The sequence below is a fragment of the Phasianus colchicus genome, chromosome 1 (genome assembly GCF_987193195.1).
Source record: "Phasianus colchicus chromosome 1, bPhaCol1.hap1.1, whole genome shotgun sequence".
Taxonomy (NCBI): domain Eukaryota; kingdom Metazoa; phylum Chordata; class Aves; order Galliformes; family Phasianidae; genus Phasianus; species Phasianus colchicus.
Genome location: NC_143436.1, coordinates 115,013,262 through 115,032,776, shown reverse-complemented (window position 1 = coordinate 115,032,776; position 19,515 = coordinate 115,013,262). Strand labels below are relative to the sequence as shown.

The window sequence follows — 19,515 nt, the reverse complement described above, 5'->3', positions numbered from 1 at the left end:
TTTATGATTATGCACACTTTAGTTACCCACAATGACCATATCTGATGTTTGCATAATGCGATTGTCTTTGGAAAGTTTCAGCACAAATGGTTCAGACTTCCTTGAGAATAAACTCAGGGGATCATATCCTTCAGCCAACGGTAAAAAGTAGTCCTGCCAACCTTTGCATTGAATATTTTATTTTCTCCAGTCTGTAGTGCAGGAGTTTGACCTGTTTTGTAAGGTTAATTGGGAAGATTTTTGCAACCTAGTGGAAAATCTTTTTAAATGACCAATAATAAAAAGTAGTCATAGATTGGACATAATCATAGAGCCTGATTAGAAAACTAACTACAGTCCTTAGAGTATAGCATCATTGAACAGACAAACTTTTGCAGCTCGTCAGGCTGGCCAAACTGCATGTGTGCTTCAAACAAAGGATTTGACTGCATCTTCCGCTCTCCTTGCTTTGGCATGCAGACTTTGACTAGAACATTGAGAATCCAACTGTTCTCAGGAGAAAACTAATTTCATCTAATTTCAGTGATTTAAATCATAAAATTGAAGGCTGTAAAAACTATCAAAGTTCATTCTAGAAGACATTACTGATAACTTTTCTTTACTGAAAAAATCTAGATGCATGTGTATCACTATAAAGCAATGGAAAGCACAGCAATATCAGCAAGGTAGCAAAGTTCTAGGCTGCAGCAAGTGAGGATAAGCCTGAATGCAACAGCTATAGACACAGAAACAAAGACTGGGGGGAGGGGGGGTGAAGAAGAAAAAAATAACTGATCACTCCTGGAAGGCCTCAGGTACATAGGAATCTCCTGTAAGATACCCTAACCTCCAGTGCAAGCTCTTAAATGAGGTCTGTGAAGAGGTGGACCCTGGCTTCTCTTCTCTTTTTTCTTCTATCGGCTCCACCATTGTAGACAAAACTCTTATTCTCCTCCACATCTTGCTAGAAAAAGGAGAGTCACAAGTTGTGACAGAGTAATTTTTGCCTCCAACACAGCTTGAGAGGAAAAAAGAAAATCTGCTTCTTCCCAAGATCCCTCTGACAGAGGCAAGCTACAACTGGGACCGCAGCAACAGCAAAGGCAGGAATGCCGATACCTGTCTGTGGGCCCAAGCAGCCGGGAGAAGTTGTCAATTACGACCTCTTGGTGACAGCGGATGAGGATGACCACCGCCTGGCACAGGAAGGGCATGAATGTGCTCTGCTGCGTGGATGATGTGCAGCTGCACAGGATGTGGAGGATTGGTAGCACCTGAAAGAGGAAGGGGAGAAAGAACGACTTGCTGCATCCTTGATTCTGCAGGGCCTGACCATGGACATTCGGCACACGAGCAGTGCCTGCTCCCTTGACATGCTGCCAAGGCCTAAGCCTAAATTTCACACCAGTCACCCTGTGAGTGCATTGATAGAAGCTTGCTGATGACACAAAACTGGGAGCAGTGGTTGACACACTAGAAGGCTGTGCTGACACCCATTGACACCTTGACAGGCTGGAGAGTTGGGCAGGGAGAAATGTAATGAAATACAACAAGGGCAAGCATAGAGACTTGTGTCTAGGCAAGAACAATGCCAGATACCAGTATACATTGGAGAGCAATACAGGGGAAAAGGACCTGGGGGTCCTGGTAAACAGAAGGGTGACCATGAGCCAGCACTGCAAGAAGGCCAATGGCATCCTGGGGCGTACAAGAAGGAACGTGGTTAGTAGATGAAAAGAGGTTCTCCTCCCCCTCTACTCTGCACTGGTGAGACTCCATCTGGAGTATTGTGTCCAGTCCTGGGCCCTTCCTTTCAAGAAGGACAGGAAACTGATTGAGAGAGTCCAGCGCAGAGCCACAAGGATGATGAAGGGACTGGAGCATCTCCCTTATGAGGAAAGGCTGAGCGAGCTGGGTGTCTTTAGCTTGGAGAGGAGGAGACTGAGATGTGGCTTCATTAATATTTATGCAAAGGGTGTGCATCAGGAGGATGGAGCCAGGTTCTTCTCAGTGACATTCAGTGATAGGACAAGGGGTAATGGGTGCAAGCTGGAACACAGGAGGTTCCACAAAAATATGAGGAAAAACTTCTTCATGGTGAGGTAACAGAACACTGGAATGGGCTGCCCAGAGAGACCGTGGGGTCTTTATCATGGTTTTGTGATTTTTGGTTTTTGGTATTCCACATCATAACATCATGTAGGGCACTGGGAGTTTAACTGTTAATGCTCAAGTTCTGGGTACCTGCCCGGAAGAGAAGAACTACATTCCCCAAGGGGCTTTGTGGTCACAGAGAGGAGATATAACTCCTGGCAAGGTCACCTGGACTGCGCATCTCACCTCAGTGTTTTGGTGAGGCCTATCCACCTTTCGGACATTCTCTCTCTCATTATATTTGATTGATTAGCTTCAATTCTAATTATATTGTATTATGTGTGTTATCTTGCATTCCAAAAATATATTTAGTAAATTAGTTTGTTTCTCCTCAGATCGTTGCCGCTGTTTTTAATTACCTTGGGGTCCTCTGTTCCCTTTTTCTGGAGGCGCGGATTTTGCGAAATCCCTCCACCCCACTAGTCACAGAACTGGGCTGAACCAGCCCGTAAACCGTTGACAGTCTTCTTCTCTGGAGACATTCAAAACCTGCTTGGACGTGTTCCTGTGTGACCTAATCAAGGCACTGCTGCTAAGGCAGGGGGATTGGACTAGATGATCTTTCAAGGTTCCTTCCAAACCCTGATGTTTGGTGATTCTGTGATTCTGTAACCGGTATGGAGAAGAGACAGCAGCTATTAAAATGAAGACATGGGGAAAAAATAATCTTTACTTCTTAGCCAGGATTCTGGCATTTAATTTTTTAAAATAAATAATACATTATTAAGCTCTTCTCTCCTCTCCTCTCCTCTCCTCTCCTCTCCTCTCCTCTCCTCTCCTCTCCTCTCCTCTCCTCTCCTCTCCTCTCCTCTCCTCTCCTCTCCTCTCCTCTCCTCTCCTCTCCTCTCCTCTCCTCTCCTCTCCTCTCCTCTCCTCTCCTCTCCTCTCCTCTCCTCTCCTCTCTTCCCATTTCTTTTCCTTTCTTCACTCTTCCCTTCCCTTCCCTTCCCTTCCCTTCCCTTCCCTTCCCTTCCCTTCCCTTCCCTTCCATTCCCTTCCCTCCCCCTTTTCCTTCCCTTCCCTTCCCCTCCCTTCCCTTCCCCTTTTCCTCTGCTTTGTTTCCCTCTCCCCTCCCCTCCCCTCCCCTTTCCTCCTCTTCTCTCCTCTACCGTCTTCTCTCTTCTTCTTTCCCTTTTCCTTCCCTTTTTCCTTCCCTTCTCCTTTCCCTCTCCTCTCCTCTCCTCTCCTCTCCTCTCCTCTCCTCTCCTCTCCTCTCCTCTCCTCTCCTCTCCTCTCCTCTCCTCTCCTCTCCTCTCCTCTCCTCTCCTCTCCTCTCCTCTCCTCTCCTCTCTTTCTGTTTCTTCTTTTCCTTTTTTCTCTTCCTTTCTGTTTCTTCTTTTCCTTTTCTCTCTTACTTTATTCACTCTTCCCTTCCCTTCCCTTCTCTGCTTTTCTCTGCTCTTCTCTTTTTTCTTCTATCGGCTCCACCGCTGTAGACAAAACTCTCTTATTCTCCTCCACATCTCGCTAGAAAAAGGAGAGTCACAAGTTGTGACAGAGTAATTTTTGCCTCAAACACAGCTTGAGAGGAAAAAAGAAAATCTGCTTCCTCCCAAGATCCCTCTGACAGAGGCAAGCTACAACTGGGACCTCAGCAAAAGCAAGGGCAGGAGTGCTGGTACCTGTCTGTGGGCCCAAGAAGCCGGGAGAAGTTGTCAATTACGACCTCTTGGTGACAGCGGATGAGGATGACCACCGCCTGGCACAGGAAGGGCATGAATGTGCTGTGCTGCATGGATGATGTGCAGCTGCGCAGGATGTGGAGGATTGGTAGCACCTGAAAGAGGAAGGGGAGAAAGAACAACTTGCTGCATCCCTGATTCTGCAGGCCTTAGCCATGGACATTCAGCACATGAGCCTGCTCCCTTAACATGCTGCCAAGGCCTAAGCCTAAATTGCATGCCAGCTACCTTGTCCAAGCCCTGGTTCTGCACTGAGGCTGTGCTTCTTTAGCACAAGAGGCAAATGGCACAAGGCATAGTGCAACAGCCAGAGGAAAACCAAGACACATGAAAGAAAGTCTCTTACATCCCGACAGATGTCCTTCCTGTACATCTGCAGAAAGGTGGTCATCCACTTCCCAGCTGCACGCACACGCATTCCTTTGCCTTTCCGCAGCGTCTCCTTGATAGCCATCAGGAAGTCAATGGTGCGTTCCAGAGGGAAGTTTCTGCACACGATCTGCAGAGAAAAGAGAAGCAGGAGAGATCTCATCACTGCTCTGCGGCAGTTCTTCAAAACAGAAAGGAGTCTTGAGGGCATTTTCTTCAGCAGCTTGCCAGTAATTCAGGAGGCAATCACAATGCTCCTGCTCTCCATACCCTGCTATTTATATGGAAGGCGGTTGAGCCTTCTCTCAGCTTCTCCACCCATGGTGTTTGCTTACAAAGCCAACCTCCCAGCAGCCACAGTCACACACACACACACACACACACACACACACACACACACACACGTCATGGAATCAGCTCCTTGCACAGGGCACCTGACGGCCAGAGAGAGCTCAGAGTCTCCACCTACTTGCTGAGAAAAGCAGTCTCCAGGTAACAGCTCATTCTGGAAATGGTGTGAGAGGCTGGGGGCAGCATAGGGTCATGCAGAAGCCTATGCACTCAGATCCCACCACCCCTTTTTGGGTCCACTTACTCTTGCCAGTTTGGATGAGATCTGGAGCTGAGAGATGGTGCTGCAGTCACTCAGCCCCTCACACAGGCTCCTGATGTCTCCTGTCTCAATGACTCTGTTGGCCGCCTTGGCTGGAAAGACAAGGGGAAAAAAGGGAAGTCATGCTTCTGGAAACAGAACTGCTTTCCATGGGGAGAGACAGAGAACAGGGTGGGGACAAGAAGAGAGCTGTGCACAGTGCATCTCCCTCCTGTAAACAGGGCCCAGCCCATGGGGCTCTGGTAGTGCTGCAGAGGAGAGCACAGGGCTGGTGCACCCCGCTCTACTCACCTTGGATTCGGAGAAGGGAGCTTAGGCAGGTGGCGGCCAACTGGCGGGATGTGGGCATGGGGTCACACGTCAGCGGAGCCAGCAATCCCACCAAGGAGCCAAAGTTCTCGCAGGCATCTCCTCTCTGCAGTGGCGAGAGGCAGGAACAAAGCTGTAGGCAGCCCCAGCTCTCCCTAGCTTCTTCTGCCTGTGCCTTCCCCATGCCATGACACAGCATGCACAGCTGGGTGAAACTCGCCTTCCAGCTCAGGGGCACTGGGGAGGGAGCAGGGAGCATGCAGTGGGGCTCTTTACTCACCAGAAGCTCTTCACAAGCAGCCAGCAGCTGGGAGCAGGTCTGCAGGGCCCTCTTGCGCTCCCACACATTGTCTGAGGTCACTGATCTCTGCAGAACCTGGAGCAGAGCATCTGTCTCACCGTGGACCTCTTTCCCTTCCTGCCATCCCTCTCCCTGTTCCTTTTTTCCCAACAGTTTCCCTCACGGCTGCCCTGTGGCTCCACATGGACCCCCGCCTCACTGAGCACTGACACTGCTGCTCTCATTCTCTGCAGACACTCCTGCCCCCTAACCCAGGAGCTTTTCCTCAGCTGTGGCCTGCCAGGGGCTGGCTCCTGCCTTTCCTCCTGCAGGGCCCATTTCTCTGCCCATTTCTCAGCTCGCAGTGAGTTGGCCCATTAGCAGGAGATTATTCCCCCTTTGATCATCCTCTCAGTCCCCAGATCTCTGTCCCTGCTATCAACGGGCACTATGCTTTCTCCCTTGCCCCACACATACTCACATGGACTATGTTCTGGAAGAAGCCACGGGTGGTCTCTGTCTCGAGCAGGACCACCATGAGCCGGCCCAGAGCTTTCAACGATGTTTGCAGAAGCTGAAAGCAGGAGAGGGGATTGAGGTGTGGCATCACGGCTGTTGCCAGAGCATCGGTCGTGTGTGCTGAGGTAGGGTTCTGACTCAGAGGTGGCCAGGAAAGTTACGGCAAGTTACCTGCAGGTACCGTGCTGCTTGATGTGACTCCCTGATCTTCAGCATCATCTCCGCTGAAGGGTGTGTCACAATGTTCTTGAAGCACAGAGTCAACATTTCACGTACATCCTTGCTTCCTAAAGAGGGCTTCAACTTGCTGATAGGAGGAAAGAAAGAAGAGAGCAAAAAGCTTTTACCAGCGCTCTCCAGAATGGTTCAGACAACATCTGAGTTTCTCCTAATCGACAGCTGCAAAGCCAACACCCCCAGCCTGTGCTGCTGAGCACTGTCTTCAGTTCTCCTCTCCAGCAGTAGTGAACCACCTCCTGCTCTGAAGGGAAGAAGGCCCCAGGTCTCCCTTCTCTTCCTTGACAGGGGACAGGAGCACCAGGCATTTCTCCCTGCCCAGAATCTCAGCTTCACTAGCCACAGCAGCCCAGCCATCTCTCTTAAAGATGCAGCTCCTCACCCCCTTCAGGCTTTCAGCAGCTACCCAGAAGGGGGACCACCATCCTGCCTTGCAACCCTAGTGGCTCCCGCCCTTACCTCAACTGCTCCAGGGCCAGAACCACCTTCAGGGGCACTGGGGATACAGGGGTGCCCAAGTAATACTTCTTCAGCAAGTCCTGCAAGTACCAGAGAGACATTGTCAAAGTGGGCAAGGGGCACGCAAGAGCTCTTCTGCCTGGCCCAGAGACAGAAACAACTGCCACACACCAGCCCCATCGCTCCCACATTTTCCATGGAAGCACTGCAGGATGCAGCAGCTCCACAGCTGGTGGGTCTAGCCAGCTGCCAGCCGCTGCCTGCCAGCACCCAAGGTCCCCACCAGCTGGAGAGTGTGGCTGAGGGAAACCTGCATGGCTCCAGGGAAGTGAGCCTCGTGGCACAGCCCAGAACTCCTCTGCAGAGAGCCCTGGCTCTAGGCACTCACCATCAGAATCTCCATCAGCTTGCTCTTCAAGGAGGGGTTAAAGAAGGCGGAGCCACCCACAGCATGGAAGGCAGAGCTGAAGTCAGTGATGCTCTGCACCAGCGCAAGCTTGTTCTGCAAGTCCTGGGGCCCAAGAGAGAAGAACATTCTCTGAACTGCGGGAAGGGCCAAGGGCTGTAAGGGGGACACGTGGGGGCAATCCTAAGGGAAGGGCTTGGATCTTCATCTGGGCACAAACCATTCCCCAAAGGATCTTTGGAAAGAGAAGGCCCATCTCAGCATCCCCCCACGTGGAGGGGCTGCAGCTGGGCACTCAGACACCCTGGCACGCTTCGAGCTCTCACCTGACAGCTGCAGCTGTACAGCAGCAGGATGTTGCCCACGATGTCTCCCTCCAGGCGGGCAAGCAGCTGTTCTTTGGAGGCTTGCAGTGCCAAGCTGCCATGGGCGAGGATGAGAGCGTTGCGTGTGGCCTGAGCTCTCGTGCTGTCCAGCTCCGTCTGTGTGAGGAGAAATGCCTTTAGATGCTCGCTCAACAGCCCCCAGTGCCCCGCGATGCACCTGGGCTCCCAGGGCAGGAGCTGCTGTGAAAATAAGGCAGAAGAAAGCCAAGATGGAAACCCGTAATGCTTCACCTTCTTGCGTCTGGAAATCCTCCCACTCCGGCCTTTGCACAGCCTGGACGCAAACATGGTGAGTGTGTCCAGGACTGTGTGGAAGTTGCTCTCAGCAGCATGGCTGAGAAGAGAGATCATTCCCTGCAAAAAAAAAAAAGGGAGGGGAGGGGGGCTGTTGGCACAGGCCTGAACCTACTGTCACGGCCAGCCACAGTGGCTGGGCTGGTCCTCGCCTGGAGGAAACGACAGGAAACTGAGGAGATCAAATGGCCCGGAGCAGGGCCAGGGGAAGCCCTCTGCCCCAGGGACAGAGCGGGGATGCTCGCAGGAGCTGGCTGGGAGGAGAGCTCACCTGGGCCTCGGATGTCTCCTCTGCGTTGGTTTCCTCCATGTGCTGCAGCAGCTTCTCTTGGATGTGGAGGACTTCCTTACAAGCTCCCAGAACTGTCCCCAGGGCCTTGTACAGGAAAGACTGCATGGGAAGGGAAGGAATGGGAAGGAAGAAGGTGAGATGTGGCAGCAGCCTGACCTGCTGGGAGAGGGCCAGGTGGGAAGGACCCATGCTCCCTGGGAGTTGCTGAGAGCAGAGCACCAGCTGCAGCCCCAGCCCCAGTTGGGCACCACTGGGTAGAGCCAGGGGGAACTCACCTTTTCTCCAGAGCTGCTGGGGGAGCTGCTCAGCCGCCGGCTCAGCTCGCAGCTCAGGGCCTTCGTCCAGGCTTCATCCTCCACAATGGTCAGCGATGCCCTCAGGAACTGTTGGAGAACAGGAAAAGCCAATGTTCCCATGCCCTTTGCCTCTTCCCACATTCCCAAGTTGCCACAGCCTTCTGGGGACCAGCTTCCTCCAGCATTCCCTCCCTTAAAGCCACCTGCCACTCCTCTCCTAAGACCCCCCTTGGGCTTGGGACAAAGAGGAAGAGGCAGCGCCACAAAGGCATGCAGCCGCTCCACAGCAGCTTTTGAGAGGCTGTTCCTGTGCCTGTGTGGTGGCTCAAATGGGAGCGGGGCTCCTTGTGGCAGGCAAGCACTTCCCTGCACCGTGTCTCCCTGCAATGCTGTACCTTTAGCAGACGGTGCTCCCATTCTGCTGAGTCTGCGAAGCTCTCATCTTTCCCTGCACAGCAACAAGAAGCAAAAGAGCCTTACTTGGAATCAAGCTACAAAAGAAGAGCTGCAGCAAACCTGGCTTGGCCGGGGTACTTGCCCACTCCACCTCTCCCCCCCCACCAGTACTTTACCTTCGAGACGCTGCAGCAGGAGGGGAATCTCAGCAGCCCACATGGCCCCCACAGCTCTGTGGATCTTGCTGTGGAGGTTTTGCATGAGCAGCAAGGCAGCGGCTTGGAGTTCGCTGCCTGCAAAAGGGCTCCCTGCCACCACCTGAGCAAGAGCAAGGAGAAACTGGGTCACTTCTGAAGCAAGAGAAGCGGCTTGCCCCAGGAGGGAAGCAGCTTGGCTCTGCCCTGATGGGCAAGGAGCAGCCAACAGCTTTGCCCATGACACTGCAAGCTAGAGAAGAGAACGGCATCCCCAGGAGTGAAGCAGGTGCTGGCACACTCGGCCATGCTGTTTCCTCCTTGGGGCTTGTGGTATCGGCTTCTGGAGCATCTACTTACCAGCAGACGTGCCAGCAGTATCTGGGGAGTCAGCAGTGGGCCTGCAGGGAGAAAGAAGTGCTGAGTAAGACTCCAAGACACTCCATGCCCTGCCACACGTACCTCCGCTCTCCCTTCTGGGTGCTAACATGGGTCAGCAGAGCTCACGGGGGGAGTCTCTCCTCCTACCTTGAAACATGGAGTTGAGGAAATGGGGATCCAGTTCTTCCACGTCCTGCACTGTCAGATCCCCTCTCTCAGCCAGGGCTTGGACACAACGGGAGATTGGAATCATCATGCCGGTGTACTCGGCTGGCACCACGTACAGCAGCAGCCGCGGCCACAGGAGCTGTAGGGAATGAGGCAGTTGAGCGTGTCAGCATTTCTGCCTCCACTCAGAGATGAAGAGGACTCTGAATTTCCCCGAGTCTTGTGTGCTTCAGAGCACGTTGGAGAATAGACTTGGGGTGTTGGAATGCGACGAGGAACATGTGGTGCGAAGGCAAGGAGTGGCAGCAGGGCAGAGTGTGACTTACTTTGGTCATCCCTCTCGCAGAGACATCCAGTGACTCCAGGATGTCCATACACAGCTCTTGGAGAGCTCCCTCTTCCTTGGCTTCCTGGGCAGAAAGGACTCCGGCTGCCTGCACAACAGTGATGTTGAAGCACCGGTTACACTCAGTTCTCAAGAGCCACTCAGGAGGCTCAGGTGTGGCCCCACCCTTGCTTCTGTGCCAGCCTCTGAGCAGCAGGGGTCTTCCACAGGAAGATGCTGCCCACTATCCTTACCCTTCTTCTTGTGGTGCGGCTGAACTCACTGAAGATGTGCCCCACCACATCCCAGGCTGAGCAGCTCCAGGTGTCAGCGCTGAGCAGATCCTTGATGAAGTGCAGAATGGCCCTCCTCACCTGTCAGGAGTCAATTGTGGCTGTGATTTTCCTGCTCAGAAGGCAAAGGGAAGCCACCTGCTCATCAGGGCAGCCCTCTGGGCATGAGCAGAGACAACAAAAGCAGAGGAGAAGCCTTGGCCCCTGAGGCCCCCAGGCCTTAGCACCAGGCTATGCACTTTCCGTGCACAGCACAGGGACCTGACTGCTCCACTCTGCCTGCTCTCCCCACAGGAGCCATCGTGACCATGTGGTCAATGCCCCAGAACAGCCCCGATCACCCCAGCCCTGCCTGTGTTGGCAGCAGCATCACCACCCCAACAGTGCTTTCTTTCCTCAGACAGCTCACCCCAGTCCTTGGGTCACTGCACACACACTGCACAGCCTCTGCAATCTGCGGCAACTTCTCTGTCATCGCGGGCTCTGCAAGAGATGCACAGAAGTATGTGTCAAGGCACAACTCAGATGGCAAAAGGGATCCCTGGAAGTTCCGACTCCTGGTACTGACCATCAGAGCGAGCCAGAGTGCTGAGCAGACCCAGGGCTGCCACGCATCCAGCTTCCCACTCATCACCCAGCTGCGACTGCAGAAAGAGGACTGTTTCCTCTGGGCAGATTCGGGCTGCAGGAAAGAAATCCCGTGCTGTGTTAGTGAGCAATTCGTGCCCATTCGTGAGGTTAGAGAGTGATATTTCGGCCAGGGCACTGGCAAGCATCGCCAAAGCTCCTCTCCTTACCCTGCAGCATCATGCAGTGGGTCAGCTCTGCATTATCAGCCTCGCTGTGCTGCCTGGTGTCATCAGAGAGCTGTGGGAACAAAGTCCATTTGAGAAAATCACATCAGAACTGAGGATGGAAAAGGCACTGTGCTGCCAGCTCCTGTGTCCCTTGGCACTCTCAGGAAGAGGACATGCAGACAAAACCCAGCCTGCCCAACAGCATCCCGGAGGGCTCTGGATCAGCCACGGGCATGCAGGAGCTAAGGCTGAGCAGCCGTCAGAGACTCAGAGCTTTGCAGTCCTCCTGAGGCTTAGCCAAGAGGGAAACTGCTGTGTGCACAAGGATAGGCTCCCCTTACCTGGTAGAACACGGCACTGGTGATAGCCAGAAACTTGTCCTTCGGGATGACAGATTGAACTCCCTCTAAGGCCTCCAGGAACATACGAAGGCTCTGCAAGAGACCAGGAGAGGAAGAAAGGGCTGAAGCCACATCTAGCCACGTGGGAGCAGAGGAACTGTTTCCCAGTGGTTTGTCTGCTGGGAGAAGCTCCTGCATAGGTGTTCTTGTTTGTCCCCCCCTCCCAGCAGCACCAAGAGAGTCTCTGCTCTCAACTGAGCCCTGGGGTTTGGGCATCATTTGCTGGCATTTCCCACCCAGCAGTCCTCTTCTCCCCCATCAGAAGCAAGAGCCCCACGGTGGTGGTGGTGAAGCCTCCCATCCCCAGGAGATGGGCACCAGTGACTCTTGGCTTCCTCCTGGCTCCTGTCCATGTTGTTCCTTCCTTGACTGAAGAGATCAGGAAGCCTCAAACCTCCCTTGAACACCTGTTCCTTCTTTCTGCAAGGGCTGCCCACCTCCTCCCTGCATCCCCCTGACCCCTCGTGGCACTTACATGGGCCACATCCACACTGAGCCCTGCGCAACATCTCACCTTGGCCACCCTGCAGGTGTCTTGGATTTCCTGACACGGGTGCACGAGCCAGAGGAACTGCTCCCAGACGTGCTCTCGGGGCAGCTCCTCTTGCAGAAGGACAGTCATCATGGCAGCCACAGCTCCAAGGACGGCCTGTTTGTCCTGGAGAGGGATGGCAGAGGCCCGGCATCAAAGACTGAAGGTCTGCCCTTCCTACAGAGAGGGCTTTCTTTTTCCCTTCCCCTTCCCCTTCCTCTTCCCCTTCCCCTTCCCCTTCCCCTTCCCCATATCCCTGTGCCCAGCAGGAGATGGGCTCGCTCTCCCTGGACAGGCAGGTTTTCCCTACACCCTCATCCCCAGCTCTCCCTGTCACAGTGCTGTGACATGTGGCTGCTCCCTGGCAGAGAGATCCAGCCCCAAGCACAGAGCCAGTTTGGAGCCCTTTGCAGAGCCAGCCCACACCCTCTTGTCACCCCTCTGCTCTCAGCCTGCTGGGCACATACAGAGCTGTCGACATGGATGCCCCAACTGCCATCCTGGGCTGGGAATGCAGCAGTGCTCACCTCTTCCTCCTTGCAGTCCTGCCAGTTCCTCACCACAGAGAAGAAGAGCTCATCAAGATTCTCATAGATTTGTTCCTTCTCTGTGGCAGGCCAGGGACATTGCTTTCCGGAGGACATGTGAATCTTGACGCCGTCCATCCATTGTTTCACAACTGGAAAAACAAAACAAAACAAAAAAATAAATGAAGAATTAATTATTAAAAAAAAAAAAAAAAACCACAACAAAACAAAACAAGAGAAAAAGGAGCCTGCGAGAGTCTGCAGCAGGGTGAGGTGCAAGGGCTGTCCCAAGCCCCCCTGCTCTGGGGCCAGCACTCACCAGCACAAGCGATGCGCAGGGTCCGACCACTCCTCACCTGGCCCACCACACTGCGCAGGCCAGCCAGCGTCAGCCACACAAAGGAGATGCACTGTGGAGCTGCAGAGAGGAAGGAGAGGGGCACGGTCAGATCCTCAGCAGGGAGGGAGGAGAGGCTGCAGCCCTGCATCCCTCAGCTCTACGCAGATCATGTGCAAGGGGAGAGACCCCTTTGCCTGGTTATCATAGGCATCAGGAGGCTGAGGGCACTCTACCATAGGTGCTGAAGAGTTTGCCCAGGGTCACAAGCACGAACTCCTTGGACATCTCCCGTGTGGCCTTCAGGTGGCCCTGGAGCTCGGCCATCACCAAGCTGAAGTGTGTCCGGGCCAGAGCCACCAGGACATTGCTGGCAGCCGTCCTCATGCTGTCCGTCACGCCCTGAAAAAGAGTCACTGGTGACACACGGCACAGGAGACTGCCCGACGCCTTCCCTTGGAAGGGCTCAGCCACTGCCGTCTGCCAGCAGAACACCAGCGCGGGCAGGCGGCTCCCTTTGCCTTCAGGAGTGACCCCTCACCTGGGCTGCTGTCAGGTCCTGGGACACCTCTGCCAGCAGCCGGTTCACCACTCCGCACGGCGGGCGGCTGTCACCTTCCCACAGGACGTGCTCCAGCTCGCAGTACGCCTGCGCTCGGTCACCCTGGGGACAGGGATAGGTCACGTTTTGCTTTGCCCTTGTTCCCGGGGAGCCGCCCGCTGCCACCCATCGCTATGCCGATGAGCTGCCGGGGCCTGGCACTCACGGGACAAGAACCAGGGCAAGGATTGATGGTTGGACGTCCCCAGCTCACCTCCTGGTCTTGCAGGCGCTGCAGCAGTAAATTCACGGCACAGGTGGGGACAGGGCTTTCCACCCTGCCTCTCTCCCTGCGACGTGTAGGTCTGGGCATGCAGCCCACACAGGCAAAGAGACCTGGAAGGAAAGAGCAGAGCAGCTGTCACTGGTGTTGCTTGGAGCCAGGGCCGAGCATCTGGCCAGCTCTGGGAGGAATGCTCCTCCAGCCCCACAGTAGGGGTGGGCTGTGCTGGCACATGTGTGGTTGGCAGGGAGAGGGGAGAGAGCCTTCCCCTTGCTGGGGTACTGGGGAAACCACGATGGGCGGCTGCACTCAGCAGAGCAAGAACAGTGCTGCTGGCACATCCTAAAGAGACACTGGTGGCACACACGTGCTCGGGCAGCGTCACGGTGTCCAGAGAGGTGGAGGGACCTCACCTCGAAGGGCTCTCAGCCACTCCATCACAGCAGGATGTTTCCAGATAGACACAAAGCTCTCTCTGGGTTCACTTCCTGCGCGTCCCACAAGCGGACTGAGCCACCGCTCCCACCGCTGCCACAGGGGTGAAAGCAACAACTGTGACATCACAGCAAGGAGTGCCACCTCACAGAGAATGATGTGCCCTGGGCTGGGTCCTATGATTCTGTGATGATCATACACTATGATCATCTCATGTGTCCATGGAACTGCCCTCTATATTTAAGTCTCAAAGTCAGAAAAATATTTTCTTTCAGTATTATTTGATAAGTGTTTTTCCAAGTGCCTTTGAGGTACAGATTTCTACAAACACTTTGAGATCAATTCTGTGCCTAAGTTTCATTTCTAAACATTTTTAGAACAAATACATATGGGAAGAACAGAAAATAATAGCGGTTTTGTAATGCATATATGTAACTACAATTAAAAATAACTTTCTGTGTTGGTATCTGTTCGTGTAAAGGCTAAAGGCAGCTTAGAATAAACAGATCAGTTTGTTTATATTAATTGTGTGGCACAAAGTGAATCTAGGATGAATAATGGAAAAATACTTTTCATGTCTTCCACTACAATAACTTCAGAAGTCACCTGTAACACTTTTCCTTAATAATATGAATATTAAACTGATATCAGTCTCAACTTTTTATTTTTCAAAAGTCATGATTTGTGTGACTCAAACTGAAGTCATTAGGCAAATGCAGCTGTGATATGAATTTTATAAAGACAGCTCTCAAATGAATTCCATTTTTATCTTATCTTAAACATTTAATACAAATGCTCTCAGGAATATCTCATATTTGGAAAGAATTCAACTCATGAACAAATGTAGTGATTTTAGATCACTATTCAATTGCAAACAAATCACTCGCTATTTACGTGTTTTCCATCTTGCATTTATTAATTGTATATGTATGATTACTCAAAGGAAAGCAATAACACATAACAGTAATAGGAACTATACTATACGAAGTCATGGAATTAAATTTATCTTTACAATATCTGTTTAATTGAGATTCTATATATACCACTTCAGAAAGCATTTATTTTTCCAGTCAAATTGGAATTTGTCCTTATGAATTGCATTATTGCTGACAAACAAGACACAGTGCAGTAAAACTGCGACTATGGAAACATTCAAATGTCTGTTTACTTGTCTTGATTGAGATTTATTAATAATTCTAAAAATGAAAGTCTGGTGGAGACTACTGATTATGCAGAATATAAAATCCGATTTCATAACCATATACAGAATGTTAAGAAAAAAACATGCAATAGCATAAAATACGATCTTCATTTTGACAGGTGACATGACGAGGGGAAATGGCCTCAAGTTGTGCCAGGGTTGGATATCAGGAAACACTTCTTTACAGAAATGGTTGTTAAGCACTGGAATAGGCTCCCCAGGGAGGAGGTGAGTCACCATCCCTGGGTGTGTTTAAAAACAGTTTGGATGTGGTGCTCAGGGACATGATGTAGCACAGGGTTGTTAGAGTTAGGGTGGTATGGTTAGGTTGTGGTTGGACTCCATGATCTTTTCCAGCCTGAGCAATTCAGTGATTCTATATAGTGAATTTGGTAAAATCACAAGTAACAGGAAGACAAATACTTCTTGTTTCCTTAGCTTCCAAATTCAGATACAGTATCTGATTATACAGCAATATATAGTTTTGAATTTTTTCCTTTATGTAGTAAAAATGTTGTGGGTTTTTGTTTTTGTTTTTCCAAATACTTAGGATCAAATACTTTTTCTAACATGTTTTAAGTGCATGACACTGCTTCCCTCTTTGTTGGAGAAGTCTGACGTTTTGCTAGCCCTAAGTTTGAAAGGGCAACTTCCCAAGTGAAATGTAACAGCTGACAGTAATATAGACTAATAGAGGGCTGGGAGGCAAAATAAAATGTTCTTTCACAAAACTGACTGTGAATGTTTATGAAAATTTATTTCACTTAGCACTGCAACAGAAAAGTTCCACATTAAACCACCAGATTTGCACCAAGGATACTGCATGTAATAGTAAAGGGCTAGGAAAGCCCAGCTGTCTGTTTTCAAGTCTGCAGATGAAAATAATCTAAGTTCACAAAGTCTGTTTCTGGGCAGGAGGCTCCCAAAAGCAGAAAGCCTCTACTACACAGTACAACATGCTGCTCACAGGAGTTGTTAATAAATTGACTGGCTATCTAATTCATCAGCATCGTACATGGCAATAGCTAATTAATGACATGCAATATTACATGGCTCTATCATGTATCTCCATGGCCATTTTTCTCCCCACGCTTCTCTTATCACCTCACTGAAAGATGCAGTGACATTAAAGATTGATGAGGTTGCCTTCCAGAGATACCTGACACCCTCTTTCTGCAGCATTTATTTGATAAAAACGCTCTTCACAGACAAGACACTGAGAATTTAGTTTCACCAATCAGATCTGGTTCAGAATTCCATTTAATAAGTACAATCAGTAAGCTAGTAAAATTTAAATGGAGAGATTCTTGCAGCCAAGAGACTTCAATACACCTAAGGCAAAGCAGATAAAGCAATAAAGATCCTCTAGACTCTCCCAATCAATAGAAATACATCTCTCGCCATAAGTAGGTGATGATAGGTGAAAAGAATTAAAAATAAGGAAAAAAAAAAGCTATTAAAATGAAACATTTGAATAATAATTATTTTCAGTGTGAATCATCAGCTTTGCATTTTCTTAGCAGAAAAACTGAAGCATTTGGAAACATTTAGGGAAAGATCACACTCAGGTCATGTGCTGTTTTATCTTTTTGACACTATATATAACTACTGTTTTGTAATAAACAGGAGGCATTGCTTCGTGTTTTTTGGTTGTTTGGTGTCATTTGATTTGGGTTTGGGTTTTTTTTGCTTGCTTATTTTTAAGAAAGCAACATCTGTTTGGCATTTATGCTGCCAAAAGATCAAGATATCTATGTGAAAAGCAATTTTTTTTTTTAATGCAGAATAGCCTTACTACTCTCCTACTCTCCTGTCAGTCATGGAGATGCAAACAATGGAATGCTTTTCAGTATATCTTATAGCTCCCTCCATTGGCTACATCTCCAGTAGGATCATGAGATATATAGAAAAAGATCTTTCTCAGGGATGGATATTAGCAAATGAATGCAATGTGATGAAGAGTGTATCGTAACCAAAAAAAAAAAAAAAAAAAAACCTTTAAAAAAAAGCCTTTAATATTAAATCTGCTTTCACTTCTGCTCCTGACCACAAATCAATGATTTGCTAATATGACTGCTAGCTATGTAGAAACAAGGTAGCATTACTCAAACAGGAATTGTCCTCCTTTGTCATTCTCCAGTTTCCTCAGATATCCAGAAACAATAGCTAAACATTTCAACATAATCTGTGAATGAATACATGTAACTCACTGTCTCTTTATAATACTAAGAAGGATAAGCCTCAGAGCCAAAGCAAATGATTACATTGCTGATGCTGATACAGAAGCTGAAACGTGATTTCATGCAGACTTGGGTGCAGTGAACTGAAAGCCTCTTACATGTTTACTCATTTATAGCAGGAGTTAGCACCTCACTGGGGGGGCCTTTGCTTGATTTCTTTACCAACAGTAACAGTCACATGTTTTCTGACATTAAAATTTCTTTCAGTGCTCTTTTCTAACCACTCAGTTAGATTAGTCATAGATGCTGTAAAACAATTACTAATTTAACCTGAAGTCCAGCATGGACACAACTTTAGATGTCTGGGACTAGAATGCCCAGGGCCCAGCCTGGATAAGACTTCTCTGAGCATTCCCTTCTCCAACCTGCACTATTGCAGCTCTCTCAGCCTCTCCCCAAATGACAGAGACTTCAGTTCCTCAGTCATCTTAGTGGCCATTCACTAGACAGTTCAGTAAGCTCATGTCTCCCTTGTAGTGGGGAGAACAGAGTTGGACCCAGCATTCCTCATGAGTCTCACTAGCATTGAGCTGAAGGGAAGGATCACTTCCCTCAACTATCTGTTCTGCCTAATGCAGCTCAGGATGCTGTTGGTCTCTTTTGCCACAAGGATTTGCCTGGTTCATGATCAGCTTGATATTCAACTGGGACTCCTGGCTTCTTTTCTGCCAAGATGCTTTCCAAGAGGTTGGCCCCCAGCATGTACTGTTATTTATTTTCAGGGCCAGGACTTGTCATCTGCCTTTCTTCAACTCTATCAAAACTATTTTGGCCATCCCTCTGTTCTATCAAAGTCCCTCTGAACAGCAACACATTCATCAAAGCAACACATTCAATCAAAAACTTAACCCAAGAGACCTGTTCTTCTGTCCAGAAAAGAAGCGGAGTCTTCTAACAAGTCCTGTTCTTTAGCAGAATTATAGCACAATAGAGGATGGTGCTCTGGAAGACTGTGAAGAATAAATATAGTCTTCCTTAGACTTGCTTACAATCAGAAGGCATATGGTGTTGCATCTTATAAGACATTATTGGTGGAATTCTAACAGCAAGAAGTAATGAAGTGCGAAGTAAAGCCAATTTTCAGTCATTTGAATTTATGAGGACCTTATATTTGGGATACTTGCCTTTTTTGTACACTTATCTTGTCATTAAATGTGTGTGTGGAATATATATTACAAATAGCATAACAGACTCTGGGAGAAAAGAATGTATTGCCAGGATGTCATTTTGTTCAAGTGTTTTGGAGGACACTGGAAACCGCAGAAAAGAAATCTGAGTTGCCTGTGATGTTACAGAGATGCTGAGATTGCTAGAATAGCCCTGATATGCATAGATGCTTATTTATTTTTTATATCAAATGGACTTTTAAAAGCTTTTCGTGGTGCTGTAAAATGAAAAGTCATTCATCTATTTCCTACTCTTCCTGTCTTCTTAACCATGCAGAAATATATTCCAAACTCACAGGGCAGAGTAATAGCTGCGTGAATTTAAAATCACTTAATTTTCACAGATATAATGGGAACTGGAATTTTCCTAAAAGCTGTTAGATTCTCATTTAAGAATGGGATTCTTCCATGAGCTATTTGTTTTTCTGCCAGGATGTTAGCTTGGATATTCTCATATTCTATTCCAGTGAGAAACAAAATTACTCAGAAGACCTATACAGAAAATTGCTTATTATGTTGCCCCACAAAGAACATATCATTTTCAAGATTTACCACTGTCTTAAGTAACTTGCAGATTCATGTTCTGCAAACTGGGGTTCTGTAATAACTTTTGCATAAGGAAGGACTGCAGAACTAATGCACTCAGTTTGTTTTTATACATTTCCTTTTCTTAGTTTTTCTTTCTGTTTGCACTTCTGTTAGCACTACAGAAGAAATCAAGAGAGATAAAAAGCTCAGAATCAGAAAAAAAAAAAGTGTGCCATGCTCATAAATCATGTGGAGGCCACAAATCAAACTGAAATGAACACAACAAAACAATAGTATAGGTCTCACACGCAGTCTGCTATCCTTACTGGAGGTTATAAAATAGCAATAAAACTTGCAATTACTTTATAATATCTGTCTTTAATCAGCAGCACACTTGTGCAGTCTACAGTGACTCAGGTTATTGCCTCCGCAGATGCAAAACGGTTCTTTCTGAACAATTCACAGGACAATCAGAAGACACATAAAATCCTGTCA

The 19,515-nt window shown here is 49.2% G+C and overlaps 1 protein-coding gene across 2 annotated transcripts; it reads right to left on the bottom strand.

Annotated features, from left to right (window-relative positions):
* Window positions 1-557: 557 nt before the first annotated feature.
* LOC116229825 (maestro heat-like repeat-containing protein family member 2B) lies at window positions 558-13,943 on the bottom strand. Of its 2 annotated transcripts, XR_016459723.1 has the most exons (34): window positions 13,864-13,943; window positions 13,442-13,563; window positions 13,168-13,290; window positions 12,863-13,028; window positions 12,609-12,707; window positions 12,290-12,441; window positions 11,745-11,888; window positions 11,171-11,263; window positions 10,830-10,899; window positions 10,601-10,714; window positions 10,442-10,515; window positions 9,994-10,113; window positions 9,741-9,848; window positions 9,394-9,553; window positions 9,226-9,266; window positions 8,848-8,989; window positions 8,671-8,723; window positions 8,255-8,362; window positions 7,959-8,078; window positions 7,625-7,747; window positions 7,334-7,489; window positions 6,990-7,112; window positions 6,602-6,681; window positions 6,077-6,212; window positions 5,868-5,960; window positions 5,387-5,482; window positions 5,089-5,212; window positions 4,780-4,889; window positions 4,162-4,314; window positions 3,756-3,910; window positions 3,489-3,600; window positions 2,493-2,768; window positions 1,099-1,253; window positions 558-943 (listed from the first exon to the last, which is right to left on the bottom strand). XR_016459723.1 is itself a non-coding variant. In XM_090123937.1 (31 exons), exons 1-31 carry the CDS (start codon window positions 13,886-13,888, stop codon window positions 3,549-3,551), a joined length of 3,435 nt encoding a protein of 1,144 aa, XP_089980063.1. In that variant the 5' UTR covers window positions 13,889-13,943; the 3' UTR covers window positions 3,389-3,548. The 2 variants fall into 2 exon arrangements, 1 of the variants encoding a protein (XP_089980063.1); XM_090123937.1 differs by lacking the exons at window positions 558-943; window positions 1,099-1,253; window positions 2,493-2,768 and having other exon boundaries at window positions 3,389-3,600.
* Window positions 13,944-19,515: the final 5,572 nt, after the last annotated feature.